The following is a 23,749-nucleotide window of genomic DNA, read 5'->3' as shown; positions in this document are numbered from 1 at the left end:
GCTTCATCTCAAGCTGCAACTCAGTGTACTGAACTAACCACTAGAAACTGCAGTTGTCTGTCTTAGTTTCTTGGAGAATTTCAGTTTCTTCTCTTTCCTATGTTAAAAACAGAACAGATTTCCCAAAGGCTATATACCAAAGCAAATTCTGGAGTCAAAAGGAAAAGTTAACAGAATACAAAACCAGCATCAGGTTTGTTGACTTTAGTTTACAGCCCCACAACCATGATAGCTTAAAAGTTTAGTGCACAAAAACCACAGAAGCTGGGTTTCTTAGAATACAACTACACGTTTATTGTTCACATTTGAAATAATTTGGTTCCTGACTGAACCATTGAGAGTCCTAATGCATCTGTAAACTATAAAACAATTTAAAATGCCATGTAAAATATTATGTATGCATCTGTTTCATCTCATGGTTTCTCGGCATAACCACTCTATTTACAAATATATAAAGATTTTGCTCTTTAAGTCATCTGAAATATCAAAGTAGTATTTTCAAGTCACACAACTTAATAAATATAGAACCTGTTTTGTTAAAAATCTACAGTATACTGTACATTCAAGTTGAGGCAAAAGAAATTTTAATGCCAGATACACTTGAGCCAAATGAATGTTTCCAATAATTAAACAATTTCTAAAAGTGCTATCTCTGCCTGTGATGAAAGGTAACGTTAGGATCCAATATTTCATTACAGTCAGTTTCATACCATTGCTTCATTCACAGAATCAGAGCTTCTGTTACTAGAAAAATATCAAAGCTTCTATATATTTTTAAATTATCTTCAAGAGTTGCAAAAAAATAAGAGGCAAAAAATGGTCTAAAAAAATAAGAGCCACGTGCACGCACATACACACACAGCACAATTCAGATCACCACATAATCCTCTAGAAGAATGATCAAACTCACAGCATTCTGTTTCACTTTAGAATAAGTTTATGAACATAACTCTAACAAAAAACCCAACAGGCAACCCTAGGAAGTCTAAGGCAGTTGTTCTATGTGCAAGTTTCTACATAGCAGAGTGTCAACTCTGGAGTCTTCCCATAGCTTTGTGCATTACTCCACTGCTTCTTTGTCACTTTCCACCCCCTGATTTGGCTTGCTATCTCCAGCAGGTGTTTTTGATGCAGCACTGGAGCTGGGAAAAAAGATAATATTACAACACAAATTATGCTTTGGATAGAAACAACACTTTTTATGATATGATGCTTACTATGATTTGCTATATATCAATCATAAGCCTTATATTAGGCTTTCTGAAGTTATCACAGCTTAGTCTCTGCTCTACATAGAGTTTCAAATTATAAAAAAAAAAAAACCCTGCAACATCACTTCAGATACCTGTTATGTGTAAGATACTGAGTCGTCTGGCAAGATTCTGCTGAAACTGGAACACTCAACATATGGTGAGGTTTTCTTTGCTGAGATGTAGATATTGCTAGTCGATTATCTTGGTCAGAACCTAAGAGATGCACATATCATCAGTTAAACTACAGCACAACCAAAAACATTTTAAGGACTTGCTTCTTAATGTTTTCTGCTTTAAAAAAAATAAATAAAAAACCCAACACACTGAACATCTTGCAGCATGCCTACAGCAGTAAATCATCTTGTTATAGATGCATGATGAAATTTTCTAGGTATACTTATTGAATGAAGTTAAAACTGTGATTCTAAATTTTAAAATCAAGCACTTACACAGCCACAGCTGCAAATAGTCATACTGAAGTCAAGTTTAGTTACTCACATATAACTTTTCTGGCTTTATAATTGAGAAAGCATTTTTACTTCTTACGTAAAAGCTTAGCCAGCATGTATATGCCGTAATTAACACCAACACAAGAACTCAAACATGTCAGAGTATAGAAAAAAAATAAATGCAACAAGTTAGTTAAGTTAATATAAATGCTAAGGCATCTATCACTAAGCTCAGTGGAAAGACATAGGCAAACTCAATAGGACCAGATCAATCCACATTAGCTCTTCCTCATATTTAGATTTCATAGCTGGAAGTGGAAAAAATAGAATGATTCTATATTTTACAGTATTCATCATAGCACTACAGAATTAAGCGCTTTTAGACAAGTTTTGTGAAAAAATAAAAACTTAACATTAAAACAATTCTTATGATAAGTTATGTAGTAATATCCAAAGGGAGTATGACTTTGTGGCAAACATATTTTTGTTTTTATTACTATTATCTAGTAGCTTAAGGTTAGAATATACAAGATTGAAGAATGCACTTCAGGAGAGAAAAATATGGCATTAAATACATCCAGAAACACTAGTCTTTCAACAAAGGCAATTGCAATTCAAAAGATTTAGTGTACAAGGAATTTTAAACAGATCTCAAATTGCTCACAGATAACTAAATCAAGTCACCTATTATGACCAACAGCCAAACAATCTGAATTCTGTTCCTAAAAGTTTTCCTACTGTGGAAGGCCGTTTCATTTCACACTTACAGAAACACTGTAGGAGTTGCACAGAGGAGGAACAACGAGAACGCATGAGGTAGGCTACTTTATCTGACAAGAATACAAAGTCAAGCTACCTTTGCTTGCCGGGTGTTTCACACATTTAGCTTTAAAAGTTGGCTGCCACATCAAAAACCTATTTAACAGAGATTGTTGTTACTTTTTCCTTCCCAGTCCCTTTTTATTTGTCTCACCCCACCTCCCCACCCCTTAGAAAGTATTGAAGACTCAGTGGTGAAGACCAAAACACTGCATATGCATATTCAGGCATAAGGGGGTGGGAAATAAATTTGCCAACTTGAAATTAAAAACTTGTACAGGAAATAAATTTAAAATACTTTCAATAAAAACAATATTCCAAATGACATCATGTAGCCATATTTTCATTATATTTTCTGAATAAATTACTCCTTTATGAAAGTTTGAATCTTAATATTCAGTTGTTTATTGCTCAAATTAATTTTCATCTTCACTACACTCTTTTCACTATTTCTTTTTCCTAAGTATTTTTTTAACTGAATATGTGCATGCATGTTTAATACTACCTTATCTCAAATAATTAATGCTGCCATCACCACATTATGACACTCTTGTTTCCAAAACGTATTTCTAATCTATACAGATCTCTAATAGGTCATGATTTCTTCAACAGCCTTGGCAATTAATACGCTCACATTTAATTTAATTTAGTAATTCTAAAAGTTCCCTGTTCTTAATAGCTGTACTGTCAGGTACTTGACATTCACCAGCTCACTTCACAAACATAAATTCTTTATAGAAGTAATTATTAGGGAGAGAGTTATCATTACTCCATTTTTAAAAGGAGATTATGAACCATCAGTTATCCGGACAGGTAGAAACATACATGGTAAAATCAGCCTTGGGAAGTTTTTTTTTTTCCTAATAGTTTTGTTCACATTTGCATCTTCTAGTTGAAAGAGAGAAAGAGAGACATTACAAGAACATAATTTGAAACAAATACTTGCTTCCTAGGAAGGCACTTGGAGCTGTCACATTTTCAGAGTGCTTGCAATCAGTAGACATACTCAAGAACTGTTGCTTCAGCCATGTTCCTCTATCTTCTTCAAATGCCTTTCTCTAGGAAAGGAAATGACAGTTTACACTTAGGACCACGGGAACAAGCTTAGTGCACATTAAACTGATGATATTCTATCTAAGAAAACAGAAGTAACATGCCCATGTAATTAAGGAGAGCCAGCAGCTTAACATGAGCAAGCATTAAATCCAACAAGGATTAGCTGAGGAGGCATTCATTTACAAGCCAAACCCCATGACTTGTTTCACCGAAGTTTGACTAGTCCTTTCTTTTCACCATCCTCCATTCCAGTGACACAAACTCCTGTCACTGACTCCGATGTTCCCCCTTCCCCCTCAGGGCAGCACCACCTCTTGGAGGTAGCCCTCATTTCTGTAATCCATTGAGGATTACAGCTTAAACCTCAACCCTGAGCCCTCTCCCAAACAGATAAAAATGGGATTGGAAATAGCACTGATTACTTCTGCCTGAAACCGGGGCAGAAAGAAAGGGGTTGTTTCATTTTTCCAGTCACTCTGAGCACAGAAAATGAAAACAACAGCTAAAAGACCACCTCCAAAAGATCTAATGGCTCTGGAATCAAGCAACGAGCTCTCTCATCTCCCAAACCCACCAGTGAAATATGACATCCCCATTACATAAAATTATTTCTACTATGTCAGCAGAAAATAGAGCACGCTGAACTCCAATGCAAATTTTCACAAGCACCTACAAAACTTACAGCATTGCTTCTCTTGTCATATTGAAGAACTTTAAGAAAAAGCAGCATGGGTAGTTGTGCTTATGCTGCAATGTAGTCCTAAATGATTGCTTGTCCAGAAATGTTTATTATCACTCAAGACTTTTAAAGCTGAATTCAAGGTCCAACATGAAATTCGCAAACTCATTAAAATGCAAATAAAATTAAATGAAAAGTTGAAGAATGCATATCTATAAGTAGTGGTCTGAGTCAGTAATTGTCACCACGTGAACTACGGTTGTGCCAGTATCTAAAGTAAGATTTGAAGTATTTTCTGTTCTTTACAATAAATTTTACAGTGCAAGAACAAAAAAAAAAACCCAGCTGAGTCAGACAAGTTGTGTCTTTAGCTCAGTATTCTGTCTCCAACAGTGGCCACAAGAGATGCTATTTATGAGATCATGTTAACTAAGCTGCTCTCTGCATTGCATACCCTTGGAGGTTCCCATACCCAAAAGTAATTTGATTAGAGATGTTGGAAGGCACCCCTTTGCCCCATCCTGCCCCCCATTTTTGTATCCATTAGTGGATGTGCTGCTCCTGAGCTTAAGCAACTGCTTTTGGAACCTGCTGGTATTGATTACCTGTGGTAGCAAAAAAGTCAGCTACCTGATGTATAAAAACGTATCTTTTTTTGGATATGTTTTAGACAATTTCAAGAAGTTCCTATGAATTTCCTGTAGTCCTAATCTTGAAAAGTGTGGTGAACAACAGTACTGCTTTCATCTGATGCAAGGAATCCAGTTTTATAAATCTTAATCACATCCCACTCTAGCTTCCCCCTCTGCACATTAAAGCAAGTAGTTCTGTAAGCTATCTGAAGTCCATTTCTTTTTTCCTTCAATGGCTATTTTTCCTGTTGTATCTGTACCATCACAGTTTTACAACCACATCATCATGACCTCCTTTCCCTGCTAAACTGGTAAGTCCCTTCATGTTCTTGGACCTAACTATTAGGTAGAACAAAAGACACACACACTAGAGCTCATCCAGTACTTATTCACCCTGACTGCCTTCCAGTATGTGTGGTTACCGGCCAGCTTAACTACAAGAACAGAACAGATAATAACCCTAACTAAGGGGAAGGCAGCAGTTACTTTGCAATTCTGAAATAGTCACTGTTTTTCCACAGAAGTTTAAGAATCAAGTACCTTTGAAAATTCAACCCTGCAGCCAAATCTGACTGAAATTTCCATAGGCCTTGCTTTTGTAGGAAATCAAAATTAAGCGGCATCTAATAACAGATTTAATGATTAGGTGGACTGATTTTTGTAAGTACTTAAATATTTCAAATGCTGAAGCAAAACTGGGTCATTCCAGTGGCAGCAACTGTATTTTCCAATACACGCAAAACCCCCCCTTTTTTTTTTTAAATGCCAACAGAATGATCTATAATAACCACAGATATATTTTATACAGTATGGGAAAGATCTTGCTCTACAAATGTCAGCATACAAATATTGTTGGATGGCTGCTCTGTAGTATGTGTAACAGCAAAACTACTTCATCAATAACTCATCTTCCATAGGAGTTCCCCTTTCTAATACCTCAAGTCCTAATCTAATAGCAGCTTCTGTAAAACTTCTTCGTTCCTTCTCAAAATTCTTTTTTTGTTCTCGAAATAGTCTCCATTCCTCCTGAAGACGTTCTCTTTCTTCCAACAAATAGCAGTCCTGTAGTATCAGAGTGGTGTCATCATCGCATGGAGACATAAGCTGCTGCTGCAGATGCAAAGCAACAAAGGACACAAACATTAGTTCGGGAGTGACTGTTAAGAGGTGCAATATTTCCACAGGTGCAGTTTTATCAGAAAATGGTTGAAGTTTAATATAGAAACAAGGTACTAAGTATGAAGTTGGTGGCTGGTAGGGCCAGAATTTCATATGGCAAGCAAAATGTCCCTGTTCAGGCAGGTGACCTCATCAGCCTTCCTCACCTTTGTTTAGCCTTCAAAATTATTCCTACCAGGATTAGAAATTCATGAAAATACTAACCAATCCATTAGCACACCTATATTCAGACCAACCATTAAATATATCTTATCTAAAAAGCATTATCAAAGAATGGAGAAAGGCTCAGAGGTGAGAAAAGTGGCACATCAAAAAAACCAGAAAGCTTAGATTCAGTTGAAGAAAATAAGAAAAATTAAAGCCTACTACCTGTAAGAGCTGTTGCTGAGTTCTGATCATTTCTTTACATTGCTGAATCTCTAACTCTAGCTTTTCAGTTTCCAGTTCATGGTCTTCCCTTGAAATGACATCTTTTTCATTCAGAGCTCCTGAACGTACACGTGACACTAGGAAGGGAAAACACACTACTTAAAACCAAAATAAAATCCCTCCCACCAGTGACTTATAGTAATAGCAAAACATTTTAGACTGTATTTATTTCATCCCGAAAGACAGATACACAGTGTATTCACAAGCACCTCTATCAGAGACTAGAGATCTCTAATTGGTGCTACGTTGCAATTATGCACAAAATCCAGTTAGAAAAAAAAGGCAATGAAAACAATAGCTGTTTCACATTCCCCAAAGTAAACCAAGCATCTGCACTGCAATAAAAGTGCCACACACACACAAAACCCCACTCGGTTCCGCAACTATTTAATAGAAAAATCAAGACAACTGAAGACTTCTTTTCAGTAACATGCTGCTAGCCTGTTCTTCTGAGGTGATTTTTGAAGGGCTTGTGTGTTCATAAAAATATGACAGTAACTATATTTATCACAGATATAAAAAGAAAGGCTTTTTGTTCAAGTCCTGTGAATGAGAAATGGAGCTAACAAACATTGTGTGCATATTTTCATTCCTTTAAAGGAACTAATTAGATAGCAATAAAGTTTCTTCTGTATATTTACATATTGCTTTATTTAATTTCATGCATTTATGCATAGCTATCACAGGGATTGTAATGAACCAAGTTCTGATGCCCTGATGACAATGTTTGAATTTAATTAAATCCTAAAGGACTAGATGATGGTCATAGCAATAAACCAAAAAAAAACCAGTGACTCCAAGAAAACAGAAAATACTTGCAACATTTTTCCTGATGCTTATAACTATTTTTTCAGTCACTTATACCAAATCAAGTATTATTCAAAACAAGTGTTCTTAAAATCCTTTCTATGATATAAACATATTCTCACAGACCATCTGCTCTTTTATTTGCAATTGCATGTGTGACCTTCTCAGTCTTATTCTTGACTGCAAACATCCCTGTGGTAGCAGCAGCATTTGCTTGCAGGGGAAAAATAATACTAGGAAAGAATTTTATATATTTTTAGCCATCTTTTAATGCTGTTTAACAGCTGGAAATGAGGAGAGTCCGACATCATACCATCAGTCAGTTCGCTTTAGAATGCCACAAGTGGCCTCAGAGGTATGGATGTGGCAAGACTGGACTCCTGAGAAGAATTTACATATTTTCCATCCATTTACTTCAAATGGATGTATCTGCATTACTTTAAAATCTCAAAGAGGAGGGGAAAGGCAACAAACCCTACTGCCAGGCCTCTCCTTTCTGAAGAAATCATTCTTTTCATTTTGAAAGTTGTTGTTTACTGTGTCAAACTATAATCATGCCCTTTCTAATGATAACAGCCTTGGTATGCAATTGCTTCCCATACTACCTACAATTAAAACTTACACAGAAAAATGTCAATTACAAGCCCTTTTTGAAAGTCTACCAGATCACAATTCCTCCCATTTTAGCTTAGACAGTAAAGTAAATCCTAAGAGCACGATATCAAATGGAGTTATCAGTAGCATGCCATATGTACTTGTAATACGGTTAAGTGTCACCTTGGTTATCCAGCTTTTCAACATGATTTTTCAGCATTCTCCATTGCTTTCTAATGCTGTTGGTAAGCTGCTCTCGCACAGTTTCACAAGACAGCTCCCACATATTCTCTTTATTTAACTCTCCAATATCTTCCTCCAGGTCTGACAGCACCTGTAGAAGCAGAAAGAAGAAACTGAAAACCACTCTGTGTATTTGTTTATTTAAATATGTATGTGGATTTCATTTCCTGAAGAGGAAGAAAACCCTTATACACAAGAGAGATTTTTCCATCCAGGGAAACTGGACTGTCATGGAGTTCAGTTCCCTGACAGCATAATGCTGAATTAGACGGAAGTGACCTGGCAGTCCCCAGAACCCACTACAGAGCATCTATCAGGCAGCAAGTCTCATTCAGTCTCATCTTCAAGTGAGAGAGGTTCAGAGCGCTGAGTTCTGCTGTTAAACTTCAGCAGTACATGCCCAAAAACTCACTATGCAGCATGCATGCAATTTAAGACAACAATTTTATCCTGTTGGGAATTTAAGGCAGGGACAAATTACTTTTTTCCACAATTAAGACAATAAAACCACACAACACATGGAAGGTAAAAAGGAACTAGCATCTCCCTCTCTCACTTCTATTTTACACTACTGTTCAGACTTCCAACTTGAATGCTATCTCCAAGAGATAAGACAAAGTCTAAACAGTCAACAGAAGACTAGCCCAGGAACAACTTAGTAGATTTAAATTGAAAAGGTATAGCCGTTTGAATATCTGGGATGAATACTCCACTCTTCTCAAGCATCTAAACCATATACAATCCCCCTTATCTACAAGCAGATAAGAAAAATGGGATGGGAAGTACAAAAACAAGAAGTTCAAAAGCAAAGTGATTCATTTACATATGCAGTAAGCACTTGCTTTCAAACCTGGATCACAGGATATCTTAAGGAGCAAAACAGCAGCTCGCTCTTAAAAAAGTAGTTGTTTGGTTTGAAGTGGGGTTTTTTTTGGTTGGTTGAAGAGTTTTATGTCACTTCATAAAGAAACATCTTATTCCTTTACCTATATTTATATATGCCACCACCCAGTCTGGAGCAGGCCTCTCGATAGCACTGTGATTATAGGACAGTCAGGCTGGTTTCATGGCTGTTATTTTGCAACACAAAGCAAAATGATGAATGATGTAAACAATGCGACCACATCACTAGATGCCATGCTCCAAGGTGTATGTTTCCTCCTAAGAATCTTTTCCTGTGTTTCAACTCTTTCTTATGCTCAGGGATACTCTCTCTTACTGCTACAAGAAAGATCAGTTAACCTTCTAGACTATTCCCTACATCACACTGACATCAAGACAGAACTGAAGCTTCAGTAAAAGGAATAAACAAATCCTGATAAACAATGAATGTGCAGTGTGCTGTTCCACAAAAATACAGTATCCTGTATAAACAAATAAACACTTAAAACCTGGAAACAAACAAAAAGACCCCACAAACAATTTTACTTGGAAATCAAACATCTTCCTTGAACGTACCAGCAGCTCTGCAAAAGGAATTAATAGCTACTCTAATCCGTGTACTATAGGAATGCACCATAATTACATTTCCTCTACCCCCATAGATCCTATGGGAAACCTGGTTTCTTTGCATAAGCACCTTGAAAGCTAGTATCACATCTTAGTACAGAAGGTGGACAAAATCCAAAATATAGGTACCCACTGCATTTAAAATTTATTCAAAGTATATTTTCAAGCTTTCCATTGACTGACTGGAAAGAATACGCTGGGTATTCTGCACAGACAGAAGAACATTGAAACACTGATGGATTTCAAGCACAGATGTGAAATCCACCGCAAGTGCCACAACAAGTTTACCTTTTTTCTTTCTTAATGATCCAATTACTACGACACTATACCAACCTGCAACAGATTTAATTTGAATTGAAAAATACTTACTGGCCCATCTTCAGACCTTTCCTTAGGCTTCTGTTTCTGTGGTGGGAGAAGTGAAATAATCTCTTTCTTCATTTGCTGAAGAACTTTTTTCAGCTCAGCATTTTCCACTAAAAGCTGTTTTTGGCGTTGTTCATAATCACTTAACAGAACTTTGTACATTTCTTCTTCATTTCTGGAAGAAGAAATCTTACAGTAACAACATAAAAGCCATAATATATGCTTCAATTAATATTGTTCTAAGACAACTACCTGGCTTCTGTCTTATCAGTCCTCCATGCACCTCTCTTCCCATCAGCTCTACCAACATAATTTAGAACTTCCATTGCTACAAATGAAAAGGATATTTCAAAGTGTGAAACAACACGCAAATATATAAATATTCAGATGGCAAAAAACTATGTGTAAATGCAACGTTGAGACCACATTACCCAAATATCCCCCTCAATCTTCAGATCTATATGAAACTGCATTGCCCTGCTTAACACAGTAATACTAAGATACTCAAGGAAAGAAGACAGTTTTGGTGTTTGTAAACTCAGAGGGCTGTATTCTCATCCTTTCATCTTTTAATGCATTTCTTTCTGGCACATTCATCTCTATTTCAGCCTTTATATCAATGGAGTATCAATTCTAGCCTCTCTTCTGGCAATAATGCCAGTTTCACCTCCAGTTTAAAGTAAGCAACTTCTTGATGTTTCACAAGGTGTTTCTCCAAACAAATAAACTTGTCTGTCTACATTTGAATTAAAAAAATAGCAAAATGAAACAAAGACCCTAAACCAACACTCACTACAGATTAGTGGCCCAAGTTCAATTCTAGTTATCTATCAAGCAAACAGTAGCTAGATTAAAAGAGCCTGTTAGTTTGACCTCCCTGATACTTGAACTAGTATTAGCCACCTGGAGTCAAGAACATGCCACAAGTAAGTTTTTCTGATCTCAGGGTGAGCCTTCTAGAGATTACTGAGCTGGTATCTAAGACTTGCTGTAGCCAAAATAGCATCCTAACCTGGTTTAGCCTACCCACAAGCACTTTCAGAATACTAAATCAGCAGAAAACAAACCTGACAACAACAGGAATAGTTGCCTTCAGGTTTAGTGAACTAAACCAGCTTACTGAAATAAAATCTGCACTCCAGTTGGCAAAGAGCTGAGTGTTTCGGGGTTGTCGGGGGGACAAGAGAAGAGGAGCAGGACTTCCGTTCCACTGGAGAAAAACTATATAAATACTCTAAGGCCAGACATGTGAACCAAAAGGTGCAAATATTTCTATCAATCACATAATGCTGATAACCGTTTTCAGCAACAGACTACAAAAAACTATACTCACGCTAAACAGCACTGAGGAATATCTTAAACACAATTTTTGGGCAGCACAACATATGATAACGGAGATTTCCTTTCTCTGCATTTCACATAGCACTGTATCTATCTTATGTTACCTTCCTTCAAATTTCTCATTGTTACCATAAGTAGACTGTGGTACCTCAAGGGGAAAAAAGCTCATGCAGTGTTCCTTCCTGATTGTAACTGGTGGGCACAATACAGTGTTTATGACACTGCCTGAAGTCTTCTGATGGTAGCAGTAGCAACAAAGTAATGGAGACAATTCTCTAGCTTAGGAAATAATTCCACATAATTCTGCCTAGTAAAAAACTTATTTTGCAAATATCTCTGTATTGGTTTGTGTTTGGTAAACAGTCTTACAGAACACAATATACAAGTTTATTAGCCTTTCACAGTCAGCTGATGTGAAATCTTCTATGTAAGATTTCAGCATCTCAAAAATCTACAAGAGGGGGACAACATTGACTTTAAAGATACCCAGAACCAAAACATTCTTAACATAGAGAATATGCTATTTTGCTGTAGTAAAATCCAGAGGTACTTACCTATCTTTTTGTCCTTTTTGTTCATCACTAACTGATGCAGACGTTCCTTTAATTTGTTATATTCTCTCTCTTTCCTCTTCATATCATGATTGTACTGTGTAGCTCTACTTGAAATTATATTCTGTAACTTCTGTACCTAAAAGCAACCCCACAAAAAACTGTGTTTTTTCAACTAAAGTATAAACAGATATTTCTTCAGAAAATTAAAACAAATACGTGAAGCAAAATGATGCTTCTATTCAACTGTATTTCTAGTGAAAGGAAGTGACAAAAATCAATCACTTCGGTGAGAGACATTTACCAAAAAAAGCATTCCAAGTTAACAACTAGGAAACTCCTTGCAAATAATCATATTATTGAATATCTATGTAATTACTTGTGTTAATGTACAAGACAACTCACTTCATCCTTCTCATTTTTAAGTAACTGGTGCAAATTTCTGTTCTTGCTTTGCAGTTGTCTGTCTCTTTCCTGAAGTCCAACTATTTCCCTTTTAGATAATTCCAGCTGTTCCTAGAAAGTGTTGATAGTTGATTATCAATAAGAATTAATAGCAAAGACAAAACAACACCCAAACCAAACTGCCAAACCACCTCACTTAAGTTCACCTATATATTTGATCTTTGATGTTTTGGGAATGATCGCGCATTATAAATGACAATTTAGTTCTACTTTCTGGATAAAGAAGCATGATTCTCCAGTACAAGAAACACTGCTGCTCACAAGAAACAAAAATTCAGCTTGGTATTTGACAGATACTATCTTATACAGTTATTACTTTCTCATTAGGTCAGGATTCTGTAATCATATATATACTGTGACAGTGAGACAGATACTGAGCCACCTGTAAGAATGAGACTACAGCATTACTAGAATGCTTCTGTTAAATAATCAAGGGAATAATTAACACAGATACACAGACTGAACATCGCAAAGCAAACAGGACATTTCACACAGAGAGTAAGGCTAGACAGATGATCTCCTTACAACACATCATGCAAAACTAGCATTTCAGAAATGTTTCTACAAACATGAGACTCAAACAAACCTGAAATTGCCACCTTAAGTGACAGAGCTAAATGCTATATACAAGCTATTTTTCTTTGTATCTGCAGCGAGCTAAAATTTGTAGAGATACTTGAACAACAAGAATTTCTAAGCAAACCCCATCAGAAAACAGGTAACACAGTAGTGGAAGTCAAGAGGGCTGCTGCATGGTATCTGAAGAAATTTGCATGAGAAACCTTACAAACTGACAGTTAAGTTAAATGCATTAAAGCAGTACTAACAAGTTCTTCCCCCCTGCTTCACCTTAAAGCCATTTGTCTAGGGAAAGTAACTGCAGCATTCTGTAGCCTAACATTAGCTAGTGTTTGTACAAAAATAAGTGCAGATACACATGATTTTTTCATGTCGCATCAAAGTGTTTCTACATGGATGACCAATCTCAGCAGAAGGACTACTATGATTTTGAGTATCTATAGCAGTACATGTCAAGGAGACGGTGCTGGCTAGCCCTAGTGAAAAGCAAGCCTAAAAAGCCACAAAATATGCATAGATTTTTTTTCTTTGAAGGAATACTAAGTGATATCAACTGAAGTCTCTAATATTTTCACCCACAGCATGCATTAACACTTCCAATCCAAACAGCCTTCCCTCCTCCTTGATTAAGGAGGCCATAATTCCCTTTAATTCACATTTTGTTTACCTTAAGGAATTTTCAACTGGAAAAAGACGTAAAAAAAACCCAAAATGCACATAAAAATACAATTGTAATTTAGTATGGGGAGAAAAACAAACAGAAAAAACCACTGAGTGTTAAGAATGTACAGTATATGCTAAATATAAGCACTGTATAATATTAGTGGAATTATCTTGGGTTTTTACCTTTAATTTAGCATAACAGTTCTGTAAGTGTTCCATATCACTACCCAGTTTCAGATGCTGTAATTCTATTTCTTCCTGAGCTCGAAGGTTCTTGTGCTGCAGTACGAGCAATTCATTCATGCAATTTATGATAGATATTAAATTTAATTCTTTTCCTTTAGACTCCGCATAGATAGAAGGAAAGCCCAATGTTGTCAGTTCCTGATAAAAGACAAGGGGTGGGAATAATCACTGGATCAATGTCTTGCAATTCTTCAAAAGAGGAAGACAATAGTGAGTGAAATCCTATATGAAAGGGAAGTGGGGTGGGGGCACAGAATCCTATTCCCCACCAACTCAGGCTTCTGAGCATTGAGAAAGAAGCCTTCTTAACCCAGGGAATCTTTGCTACCACAACTGATTTCACGTCACCTTCACACAACCTCCAATTAACACCATCTGGCTTACCCTATCAAGATAGGAGATACTCTGTTCAATATTCTCTTCTGTGCAGAAGGCACTGAAAAAGCCGTGCATGGTTTTGGATGAAGGCAGTGGCAAGCGTAGCACTTGTGAGTTCATGCTTGAGGGAGATATCTTTTTTTCTGAGGTATATTGAAAAATATTTTTGCTATCTAAAAATTAAAAAGAAAGAAACAAGTCAGTGCTAATAGTTTAGGACACAGACAAAAAAAAAGTCCAACTATTCAAATTATTATTTACAGAAATCTACAAGTCTAGAGCTTAGAACTTCAGTTAGAATGACATATATTAAATAATTCACAATGAAGAAAAAAAAAACAGTTGAACTTCCACTGAGGATTTAAAGACTCAATAACATTTTAAGGTATTATAGCTTTCAAATTTTACTCCTCCAACAAGAAAAAGAACAAACACCCGATCTTTTTTCCTAGTTGGCTTGCCATGGAACAATATATTTCCCCCCTACAGGTGCAAAAACTGTGTACTTAGTGAAAATTTAATAGAAAGTACAATATCCTTATTCACACTGAGTGTATGCTGTAGTTTTCCACTAAGTAGAAGCAGGCAAGAAAATATTTACTCCTTTAATAGATTTGTAATCAATTTATGAGGCAATAAAATTTAGAACAAAGAAACCTCTGAAAACAGAAGAGATCCCAAAAGGTGTGATTTAAAAAAAAAAAAAAAAAAAAAAAAAAAAGAGTGTGGCTGAGGTGTCTTAGAACCTTTATATATACGTGGAAGGACAGAATTTAACCACAGCATTTCTGTAAGGACTCAATTCAAAACAAAGCACTGTATGTATTACACATTATTTAACATTCTGCTGAATTAGTCAAGTAGGTCACACACAAAACTCCAAACTCTCTCTTTAGCAGCTATAACATCACTGGCAAAGTTAGCAAATCCACTAAATTCAAAATATTACCAGGTTACCTGATGACAGCACTGGCACAGTAATAGTCTTCCAGTCTCCCATAGCAACAAAGACAGGCAGGGTACCTGAGCAACCGGTTCAGCAGTGAAGTATTTAGTACAATTGCTGGCAAGGTGCATTACGTAGACACCTCCTAAAATAGCAAGAGCATTTCAGATTAACAATAGCAGCTAGTATTAGATTAAAGTGGGCATAGGAGAGTGACTTTGGACTTGAGCCACACAAAATTTTTCTACTTCTTTACACAGCATTTGGAACACAGTAAGTGCAGCAATTATGCTATAAAAATGATGCATCTATCTGTATTTAGGTACCCTTAAACTTAACTAAGTCTTGTAGACCATTAACTAAAGCTAAAATGCCATCCACACATGAAAAACACTGTAGATAACTCGGTTGTTTTTGTTGATATACAGCACAGAAAACACAGCAAGCCAAGTGATGAATATTTTCCTGACATAACTAGTAAGAAATTTTATTAAGATAAACTTACATGAATTTTAACACAAGTCTGACTTGGATTATTACTTAAAGAGAAAGATAAAGGCACTACAGAAGATGTATTGGCAGAGAGAGAAAAATTCTAATAAATATTTAACCATTTAAATTTAACTTAACCTATACATTTAGTTATACTGCCTTTGCCTGGCAAGTTTCTTGCTTGTTTGCAGAATCTCTAAAATTGTTGAAGAAAGCAAATAGGAGAAGCAGCCTTACCCCATTGGCACAGCCACTCAGTACAGCTCCGGCCTTCTGGAAATGAAAGGAAAAAAAATCACACACTCGTAAGAAAGAACACACGGACTGTCCCTTCACCCCACCTCCACCACCCAGTAAGAGGGCACATAATAGCATTAGAGTTACCACACTGCTGGAGACTTAAAATCCAGCTCAGACGCTTCGGATTTGGACAGAGCAACCCATCAGCTGTTATGTTAACAATAACACTTGAAGGAAACAAACTTTCCACCTGAAGTGAAAGAAGGCTCCCTTTTATCAATTAACACTTCAGAACAAAATCTCAAGTCAGTTTTAGATGGACTCCATAGACTTTTAGAGTATAGGGATGTTTTTCCCTAGCCCCCCCGCTAGCGTTCCAACAAACACACTCTGGATAAGCAACTTCAAAATTTCTGGCACTGCAACATTGTATTTTTATCACTGTAGCTAAGGCTGTAACTTGGGGAAAAAAAGAAGATAATCGAGGAAAAGAAGAAAGCGTGCTCTATTATCCATAAGGTCTCTTGAGAACACAGATTAGAATCCTTATCTACACTTCAAAGTGCGGAACAGTGCCCAAAGCAACACCAAGTCTTTAAGAGATCATAATGGTGCACAGCCACATTCTCAGCCCTAAGAAAATAAATTATGCAGCTGGATGAATATTTCTCCAGGTTCATAAACTTACTTGGGAAAAAGGTAAACAGTTATTCCTCAGATGAGTTGAAAGGTTGCAGAAACTACTAAATTACGTATCAGAACGTATACTAAGGCAGCAACAAAACACAGTCAATACAAGTCTAGTGGCTGTTCTTGTACAAGAAGTGTGTTTTTCTTCTTTTTCTCTGGCCATATTATTTTTTTCCCCTTTAAAACCAAGATGTACATAAGCTAACAAAGTGAAGGTCCATTTTAAAGACAAGAACTGACTTCATAGCAGAAATCTGCAAGGTATATTTGTTTTTAACCATCCAAAGCAACTGGGCTTTTAAAAACGGAATTCAAAGTCAAGCTAAAGATTAAGATGACACACTTCTTACATGTTCATTTCATTTCTGTTGGATCCATCAGACAGAGAACCCTGCAAATGTAAGGGAAAAAGGCGGCAAATTAAACCACAAGTGTATTCTCATTACTGGCATCACAATCCTGCATTCTAATAAGGTATTTCAAAAGATTGTTAAGAAACTCAAGACACACAAATTCCATTAAGGACTGTCAAAGTCTGCAAAAATAGCACTCACATTTCAGATATGCTGTTACCTTCAAACAGACTGGCTTTTACTCTTCAAGAGGCTGCACACCCACTAGGAGATCTTATCACCTAAATTCCCTCAATGTACAGTATTGTCAGCCTGCAGGTCTCTCTACAGTGACAATACTATTCTGACACACTATATCACCCCACACAATGTTTAACTGAAAGCAGTTCCCAGGTGTGGGAACACAACAATTCTCCAAATTCTAGCCCTGCAAGACGCATGCAGATCCATTCCATGAAGGTGCTTTATGACCCATTGTTTTCAAGCACCCCAACAAGAGGCCACAAAGAAAATTAACACACAAACTCATGCTCAGAAGAATGTCTAGTGAAGACAAAGAAAGCTACAACACATAGGCAGCATAATAAATTCCAGATAATACAACTACATTATGAGAACATTAATCAACCCTGAGGGCTCTAGAGCCTTTTGTCTTGAAAAGCCCACCTTTAGTACACTTCACACTGTTTAACACATCAGATTAAACACCACCCTCAGCAACTGGAAGATTTGGAAAGCAAACTCAAAAGCTTTCTCCAACTGTTAAACCACTACCCCAAAGGATCTTAAGTTACGGATCAATAGCTTTGAACCAGTAATCATTCAGAGAGTGGCTAGGGTTTTGTACTTGAGTTGTCTTTACATACTGTATTTAGAATTAAACTCAGGTGTGCAGAACAAGACAAACCCATGTCAGCTGCACAAGGGAATGCTCCAATCCTTTAGTGCCATGCTGAGATCATCTCATCAGTTGCACATGGCTTCTACTGCAGTTCCAGACCTCAGCCATTACTTCTAAAGCTACTTAGTGACTGAGATCCATCAGATAGATTTCCTTCCAAGTCTAGGCAGTTGCTCTGGAGCACAGAGCTCAAAATAGCCTCCCTGAAGTATGCAAGAGCTACAGATGAGCATTCCTGAGGAAGACCACGTGGATGTAAAATTAACTTAGATACACTGTATTCAGAGGGGACTAGTCACCTTCAGTACACTACAATGCTCTCTTTAACCACCATAACATACCAGTGAACGCATTCACATAGCTAGAGGAGGAAAATGTACAACTCTGAAGCAGCATTTTATTATAGAAGAAGAATAAAATACATAAGAAAAGTAATTGAGGGATGTCCCTAAGTTATCCTAGTTATTTACAGCACAGAAAGACTTTAACCAAGCAAAAGTAGTAAGGAGGTTTTGTGGTGGTTCCCCTCTCCTCACCCTTCCCCAAATCCTCATGGGGAAAATATGCAGTAGGGGAAAAAAAGACAATAAATCAAGTTTTGCTGTTTCCCAACATCCAATACTAAAGTCAAAAATCTGACTGACTGCAAGTAGGAAAAGAACCACTGAACAGCCAAACCAACTGTAACTACTTAATGACTTTCCTTCTGTGCCCATTTTCTGTACATAGGGATTTGTTGCAGTTAGCTCACCAACACATTTGAGGACTTGCCCAAAAACCTGTCACGACCCAGCACTTGCTATAATAGATGTAATTCTGCCAATTATCAGAGTCACTTCCTGTCCCAAACAAGTAATTCCTGGAGTGCACAAGGCTGAGGTGGACTGTCAAAAAAATGAGCCCATGATACCCAATGTCAAATGTTTGAACATAATGGCAGAGCGATCTCTGCAAGCAGAAGTCTAAAAACCAACCAAAAAACCCCAAACACACACACACCCCTCCACAAAATACTCACACTAAAATCACAGGGAACTTGACTAATACCAAGGAAGCAGTAATCAAATCAAGGCATTCAAGTGCTTGTTGGAATAAGTAAAGTACAAAAACAAACAAAAGAACCAACAGACTTTAAAAAAAACGCTATGATGGTAATAACATACCAGAACTTGATTTTTAGAAAGACACCTGGTGAGCTTTTTGACAAAAAAAAGAGTACAGGGGTAGTTACACAAATACCTACATGATTCACTAACAAACACATTTTTCTTATCAAGAATAAGTTTAACCTAAACTTCAAAAATAGTACGTTTCACAAACCCAGACAACTGAAAGAAGCCATTTTTAAAGTCACTGGTTTGTGTTTCGGAGGACAGGGGAGGGAATGACAAAGAACATGCTAAGATTCAAGATAGAAATCTGATTAATGAAGCCTGAGTTCAGGCCATATCACAACTTGAAGATCACAAGCAGTAATAAGTAGGATTGTAAACTTTACACAGTGCAGCATACTTACAATTTCTTATTATCATGCCTACACTTGAAAAGGAGTAGTTGTAACTGGGTTTGTAACACCCATTCAGACCATCAGAAGGGAATCTCTAGTCACAGCACTGTGCTGGGATCATCTTACACCATCTGCTCATCTCTAACCTCCATAGGGTGTGACACAAATGGGAAATGCAGTATCTGGTCATCCAGAAAACTTTTTCCCCTCCAATGTAGAGAGGATAGTGAAAGGCAGTTTTTGGAAAGGTCATTTCTACCTTCCCCCAATAAGGCAATGTCTTGGAAAAAAGTTTATAAAGTCAGTATCACCAGAAATTGTCAAACATTCCTTCTCTGTATATTTCAACTACTACTACTACAAGTTGTGACGTGTAAGCTTCAACTTATAAAACTGGGGGAAAGGGAAGTTAACATTTACTTAAAGGGCAATAGGATTCCTTCTACTAAAATTACATCCCAAAAGGAGCTGTAAATCTGCTTAAAGCTTTTACATTTGCCTAGTAATCCACAGATGCGACACAGATGGCTTTTATTCTGATAGACACAGAGACATATCAGTATATGTAAATGCAGGGTGCACTCCAGTCATGACATTGAAAGTTTACAAATATATCCCTGATAATGTCACAAGGCATATACTTGTTATAATCCATGTAATCACCAAAGTCCATACATTTCCTCCCCAGAGTTTTGACACTTCTTGTCCCTCTACAGATGTTTGGATAAAGCTTACAATTAACACTAAAATAAGCAACATATTCAGTGATAACTGTGTAGTTGAGAGAATTCTTTCCTTTAGAACTCTATTACAGTTTTAGTGACCTTTATTCAATATTGTAATTCTAATGGTGGGTCTGGCAATCAAAGTAGACCCCAGATCTTTCCTCCCACATTTACAAGACTGTGTAATTTTAATCATTATTCTATAAACTGCAAAATGGGAGAGGGGAATCCCCCTGCTTATCCACATTCTATGGGAACTTTTATGTCAAATTTCCAGCTAAACTTCTCAGTATTGTCAAAAGTAACATGAAAAGGCAAGTCAAACCACCCAACCTGCAGACATTAAGTCTGTGTTTCATTATGAGAATACCATACTCAGAAAATCCCAAGTATACTTCCCCTTTCCATTTTATTTAAAACCAATTTTTTTTTTTGAGTTAGGAAAATGTTTCTTTTACCTTTTTAGCATATATAACCACACAAGAATATACCCTCACGTCTGATAAAATTCAGTGTTCAATGATTGCTCTTTCATGGTCTTTGCCTCAAACACTCTGGTTACAAGGAATATAATCTGATCTGCTACATCAATATTCAACTCTACCTTTCACATACACAGGTGACTGAAACTCTGTTAATGCAATCACTGAAAATATTGAAACACACGTAAGTGTTTCAACCTGGCTCCCAAATTCCCACCTCATTTTGAACTAACACTATGGATCTTCACATTGGCATTTTCCTAAACAAACAGTACTATTCTTGTTCATCTTCAAAACTGTATTCCTCTGTATTCACAAACCACTTACTACATGTAGCTGAAGCAGGACATTCTGGTTCCAAACCTCCCCATGTCACAGATACCCAAGAGGAAAAATCTGAGGAACTGTCTTCTGCAGATCTTTCTCCTTTCCCTGAGATAAACTTTAGCCAAACTTCATAGCCTGGCTGTCTCTGCAAGCAGAGGACTTTTAAACAAGAAAACAAACAAACAGACCAACCAACCACACACAAAAAACCCAAACAGCAAAACCAACCAAGTCACAACTTTACTAGTTAGTAATATTCAATGTACAGAGCCAGAACTAGCATTCCAGACCTCCTAAGTGACAGAACTCACCAGTTTCAGTACAATATAACTTTTAAGTTAAATCAGGCATGGAATGGAAGATGGTAACTGCAATTTCACTAAAAATTGCCAAGGAATTCAAGGAATGGTTCTCCTGTAAATTCTATGTTTTTATTGAGCAAAACCAAAGTGCCACAGAACAGACTTTGTAACTGCAAGCAAATAGGACTGGTGAAATGTCAGCACACCTTCTGTGGGAGGAAGGAACACTAACAAGTCTGTCACAGTGCTCTGGATGACAGAATGAGCCAACACACCTGGGCAAGAGGCAGCATAACTGGATTTCTAAAAAGCTTTTCACAGCATTTCCTACCAAAAGTTCTTAAACTACGATGTCAGGGGATTTATTAGTGACTGATTATAGATGGGGAAGGGCAAAGTGTAGGAATGATAACTTTGAGGTGAGGGTACAAAGTATATCATATGAAAGTCCCAAAGAAACAAAAATTAGAGTCCCAGAGGGGTCTGTGCAGGCATCTCTGTTGTTTAGTAAATTCAAAGAGGTGATAAACATGTAAATAAGAAAGCTCATATACTGTACAGAGTCATTCATAAAAATAAACACCAACAGTGAAAGACAAGAACTGCAGAAGGTTGTCCTCATAGTAAGCAAATGGATGACAAAAACCAGCAGCTGAAATTCCATCTTCACAAATGCAAACTAACACATTGAAACAGACAACTCTGCTATGTACTTAAACCAACAGCCTCTAGCTAGGTATTGTCATGCAGGAAGAGAACCCAGGGTCACTATGATTAGTCCTCTGGAAATAATAGCTCAGAAGCAGTTAACAGAACATTGGAGCTGAGGGCAGAAAAGAGATCATCTCTGTATGAACACTGAACCTGCCCAGCTTAAATATCACATGCAGGTGCAACGTTCCCTGTATAAAGGACAGAACAGACCTGAAAACGGTGTAAGAAGGCCAATCAACACTTTCTTACAAGAAACTAATAAGCTATGACTTTTCAGCTTAAAGAGGAAACAGCTAGAAAAATAGGGCAAACACAGAGAAAATAATTATTCATTGCTTCTTTTAACAAAACAGTTATGTAGGATGAAATGAAAGATTCAGCTCAAAAGCTGGAAAATAAGAACATTTTTTCCATATAAAACACAATGAAATTGTGGACTTGCATCACCATGAGGTGCTGTGAATGCTAAGTATATAAACTGGATCAAATTCATTGAAAAACATCCATCTGCAGCTATCAAATTCAAAAAGAGAGATACAAGCTCTGCTCAGAGATCCTTCAGCTCCAGACTGCAGTATGCTAGGAGGATACATGGATAAAAGCACCTCTGTGCAACCAACCTACACTTACGACCTCTTCCTTAGCATCTGCTGCCAGACATTCTCAGAAACAAGATATTGACCCCAATGAGCCTGGTATTATCCTTTCCTATGCTCTCACCAGCCTAGATTATAACTGATATTAGTACCACAGCCTTCCCCCATCAAAAAAAAAAAAACACAAACCACAAACAAACAGAAAGAACATCTTCCCCCCAAATACTTATAATCCGAAATCTCCATCAATGGTATAAAATAATTTCTCTAGGTCTCCTTTCCAAGCTCACTATTAAAATTTACCAAATACATTCACATTTTACTTCACATGCTTCCTATTTTAAGTCATTGCCCTGAAATTCCTATCATACCTTTGCAGCATACAGAGCACCGTGTAACCATTTCACTGACAGCAGAGAAAGCAGCAGAGTGTTCTACAAAAACTGTGGATGCAACGATACTACAATTTGGTCTTGCATTGTGATTTGATCTTCAAACTGAAACGGACTTTGCTACAGACAAGGCAAGCAATATTTTTAATTAAAGTAAAAAAGCCATATTTTTTTTAAATGGAATCTCTACTCTTGCATCACGTGAAACTGCCAGCTAAAGCCGAACGGCCACGAATCCCCTGACTCAGAAAGCTTTCCGGCTCTCACCTCTTCCAGCATCCGCCGCTTGCAGCTTCACACAGACCAACACCACGCCGGGCCTTCCAGCGGGGCACAGCCGGGCCGCTGACCCGCCGCCCTCGGCCCCGCGGCTCAGCCGGAGCCCGACAAGAAGCAGCACAGGTCAAGACCCGCAGCACCGCCGCGGCCAGAGAGGCTCCCCCCGCACACAGCCCTCCCCCGGCCCGGCCAACGGAGCGCCCAGGGGCGAGCCCAGACCGCGGACACGCCGTTCCCCTCGGCTGCCCCACGCCGGGCTCCCGCACCGGCCGCGCCGCGCCGCCCGTCCGTCCCCTCCCCCCCGCGCCTGCCTCGCCAACGGCCGCAGAGCGCCCGTTACCCGCCGCGCCGCACGGGCGGGACGAGCCGCCGCGGAACCCCCTTCCCGAGCCACCGGTGAGAAGGAGGAGACGAACACGGAGTGGGAGGAGGAGCCCGCGCACCCACCCGCCCAGCACCACCTGCTGCGGCTACTGCCGACGCGGCAAGGGAGGAGGAGAAAGGCGGCTCCCGAGCGAGCTGAGCTCCGCTCCGCGCCCCGCAGCTGCCGACACCAGCGCTCCGG

General features: G+C 37.9%; 1 protein-coding gene across 3 annotated transcripts; it reads right to left on the bottom strand.

The window, feature by feature from the left end:
- Nucleotides 1-269: 269 nt before the first annotated feature.
- Nucleotides 270-23,749, bottom strand: SSX2IP (SSX family member 2 interacting protein). Of its 3 annotated transcripts, none has more exons than XM_065072670.1 (16): nucleotides 23,646-23,749; nucleotides 16,957-16,997; nucleotides 15,914-15,949; nucleotides 15,196-15,329; nucleotides 14,245-14,411; nucleotides 13,798-13,998; nucleotides 12,313-12,423; nucleotides 11,911-12,046; nucleotides 10,268-10,343; nucleotides 10,019-10,190; nucleotides 8,081-8,231; nucleotides 6,437-6,573; nucleotides 5,825-5,998; nucleotides 3,468-3,579; nucleotides 1,346-1,466; nucleotides 270-1,142 (listed from the first exon to the last, which is right to left on the bottom strand). In XM_065072670.1, exons 4-16 carry the CDS (start codon nucleotides 15,236-15,238, stop codon nucleotides 1,061-1,063), a joined length of 1,683 nt encoding a protein of 560 aa, XP_064928742.1. In that variant the 5' UTR covers nucleotides 15,239-15,329; nucleotides 15,914-15,949; nucleotides 16,957-16,997; nucleotides 23,646-23,749; the 3' UTR covers nucleotides 270-1,060. The 3 variants fall into 3 exon arrangements, with proteins under 3 accessions (XP_064928742.1, XP_064928743.1, XP_064928741.1); XM_065072671.1 differs by lacking the exon at nucleotides 23,646-23,749 and adding an exon at nucleotides 23,173-23,336 and having other exon boundaries at nucleotides 16,950-16,997; XM_065072669.1 differs by lacking the exon at nucleotides 23,646-23,749 and adding an exon at nucleotides 23,173-23,289.

The sequence above is a fragment of the Columba livia genome, chromosome 8 (genome assembly GCF_036013475.1).
Source record: "Columba livia isolate bColLiv1 breed racing homer chromosome 8, bColLiv1.pat.W.v2, whole genome shotgun sequence".
In the NCBI taxonomy this organism is placed as follows: Eukaryota; Metazoa; Chordata; class Aves; order Columbiformes; family Columbidae; genus Columba; species Columba livia.
Note: the sequence above shows the minus strand (reverse complement) of the source record. Positions and strands in the feature narration are given on the sequence as shown.

Coding starts and splice junctions, on each gene's coding strand:
- SSX2IP (XM_065072670.1), bottom strand. CDS start 15,238: ATGGGAGACTGGAAGACTATTACTGTGCCAGTGCTGTCATCAG. Junction 8,232..10,018: donor AAAGGTCTGAAGATGGGCCA/GTAAGTATTTTT, acceptor CTGCTTCTACAG/GTGCTGTCAGACCTGGAGGA. Junction 5,999..6,436: donor CTCAGCAACAGCTCTTACAG/GTAGTAGGCTTT, acceptor TTGCATCTGCAG/CAGCAGCTTATGTCTCCATG.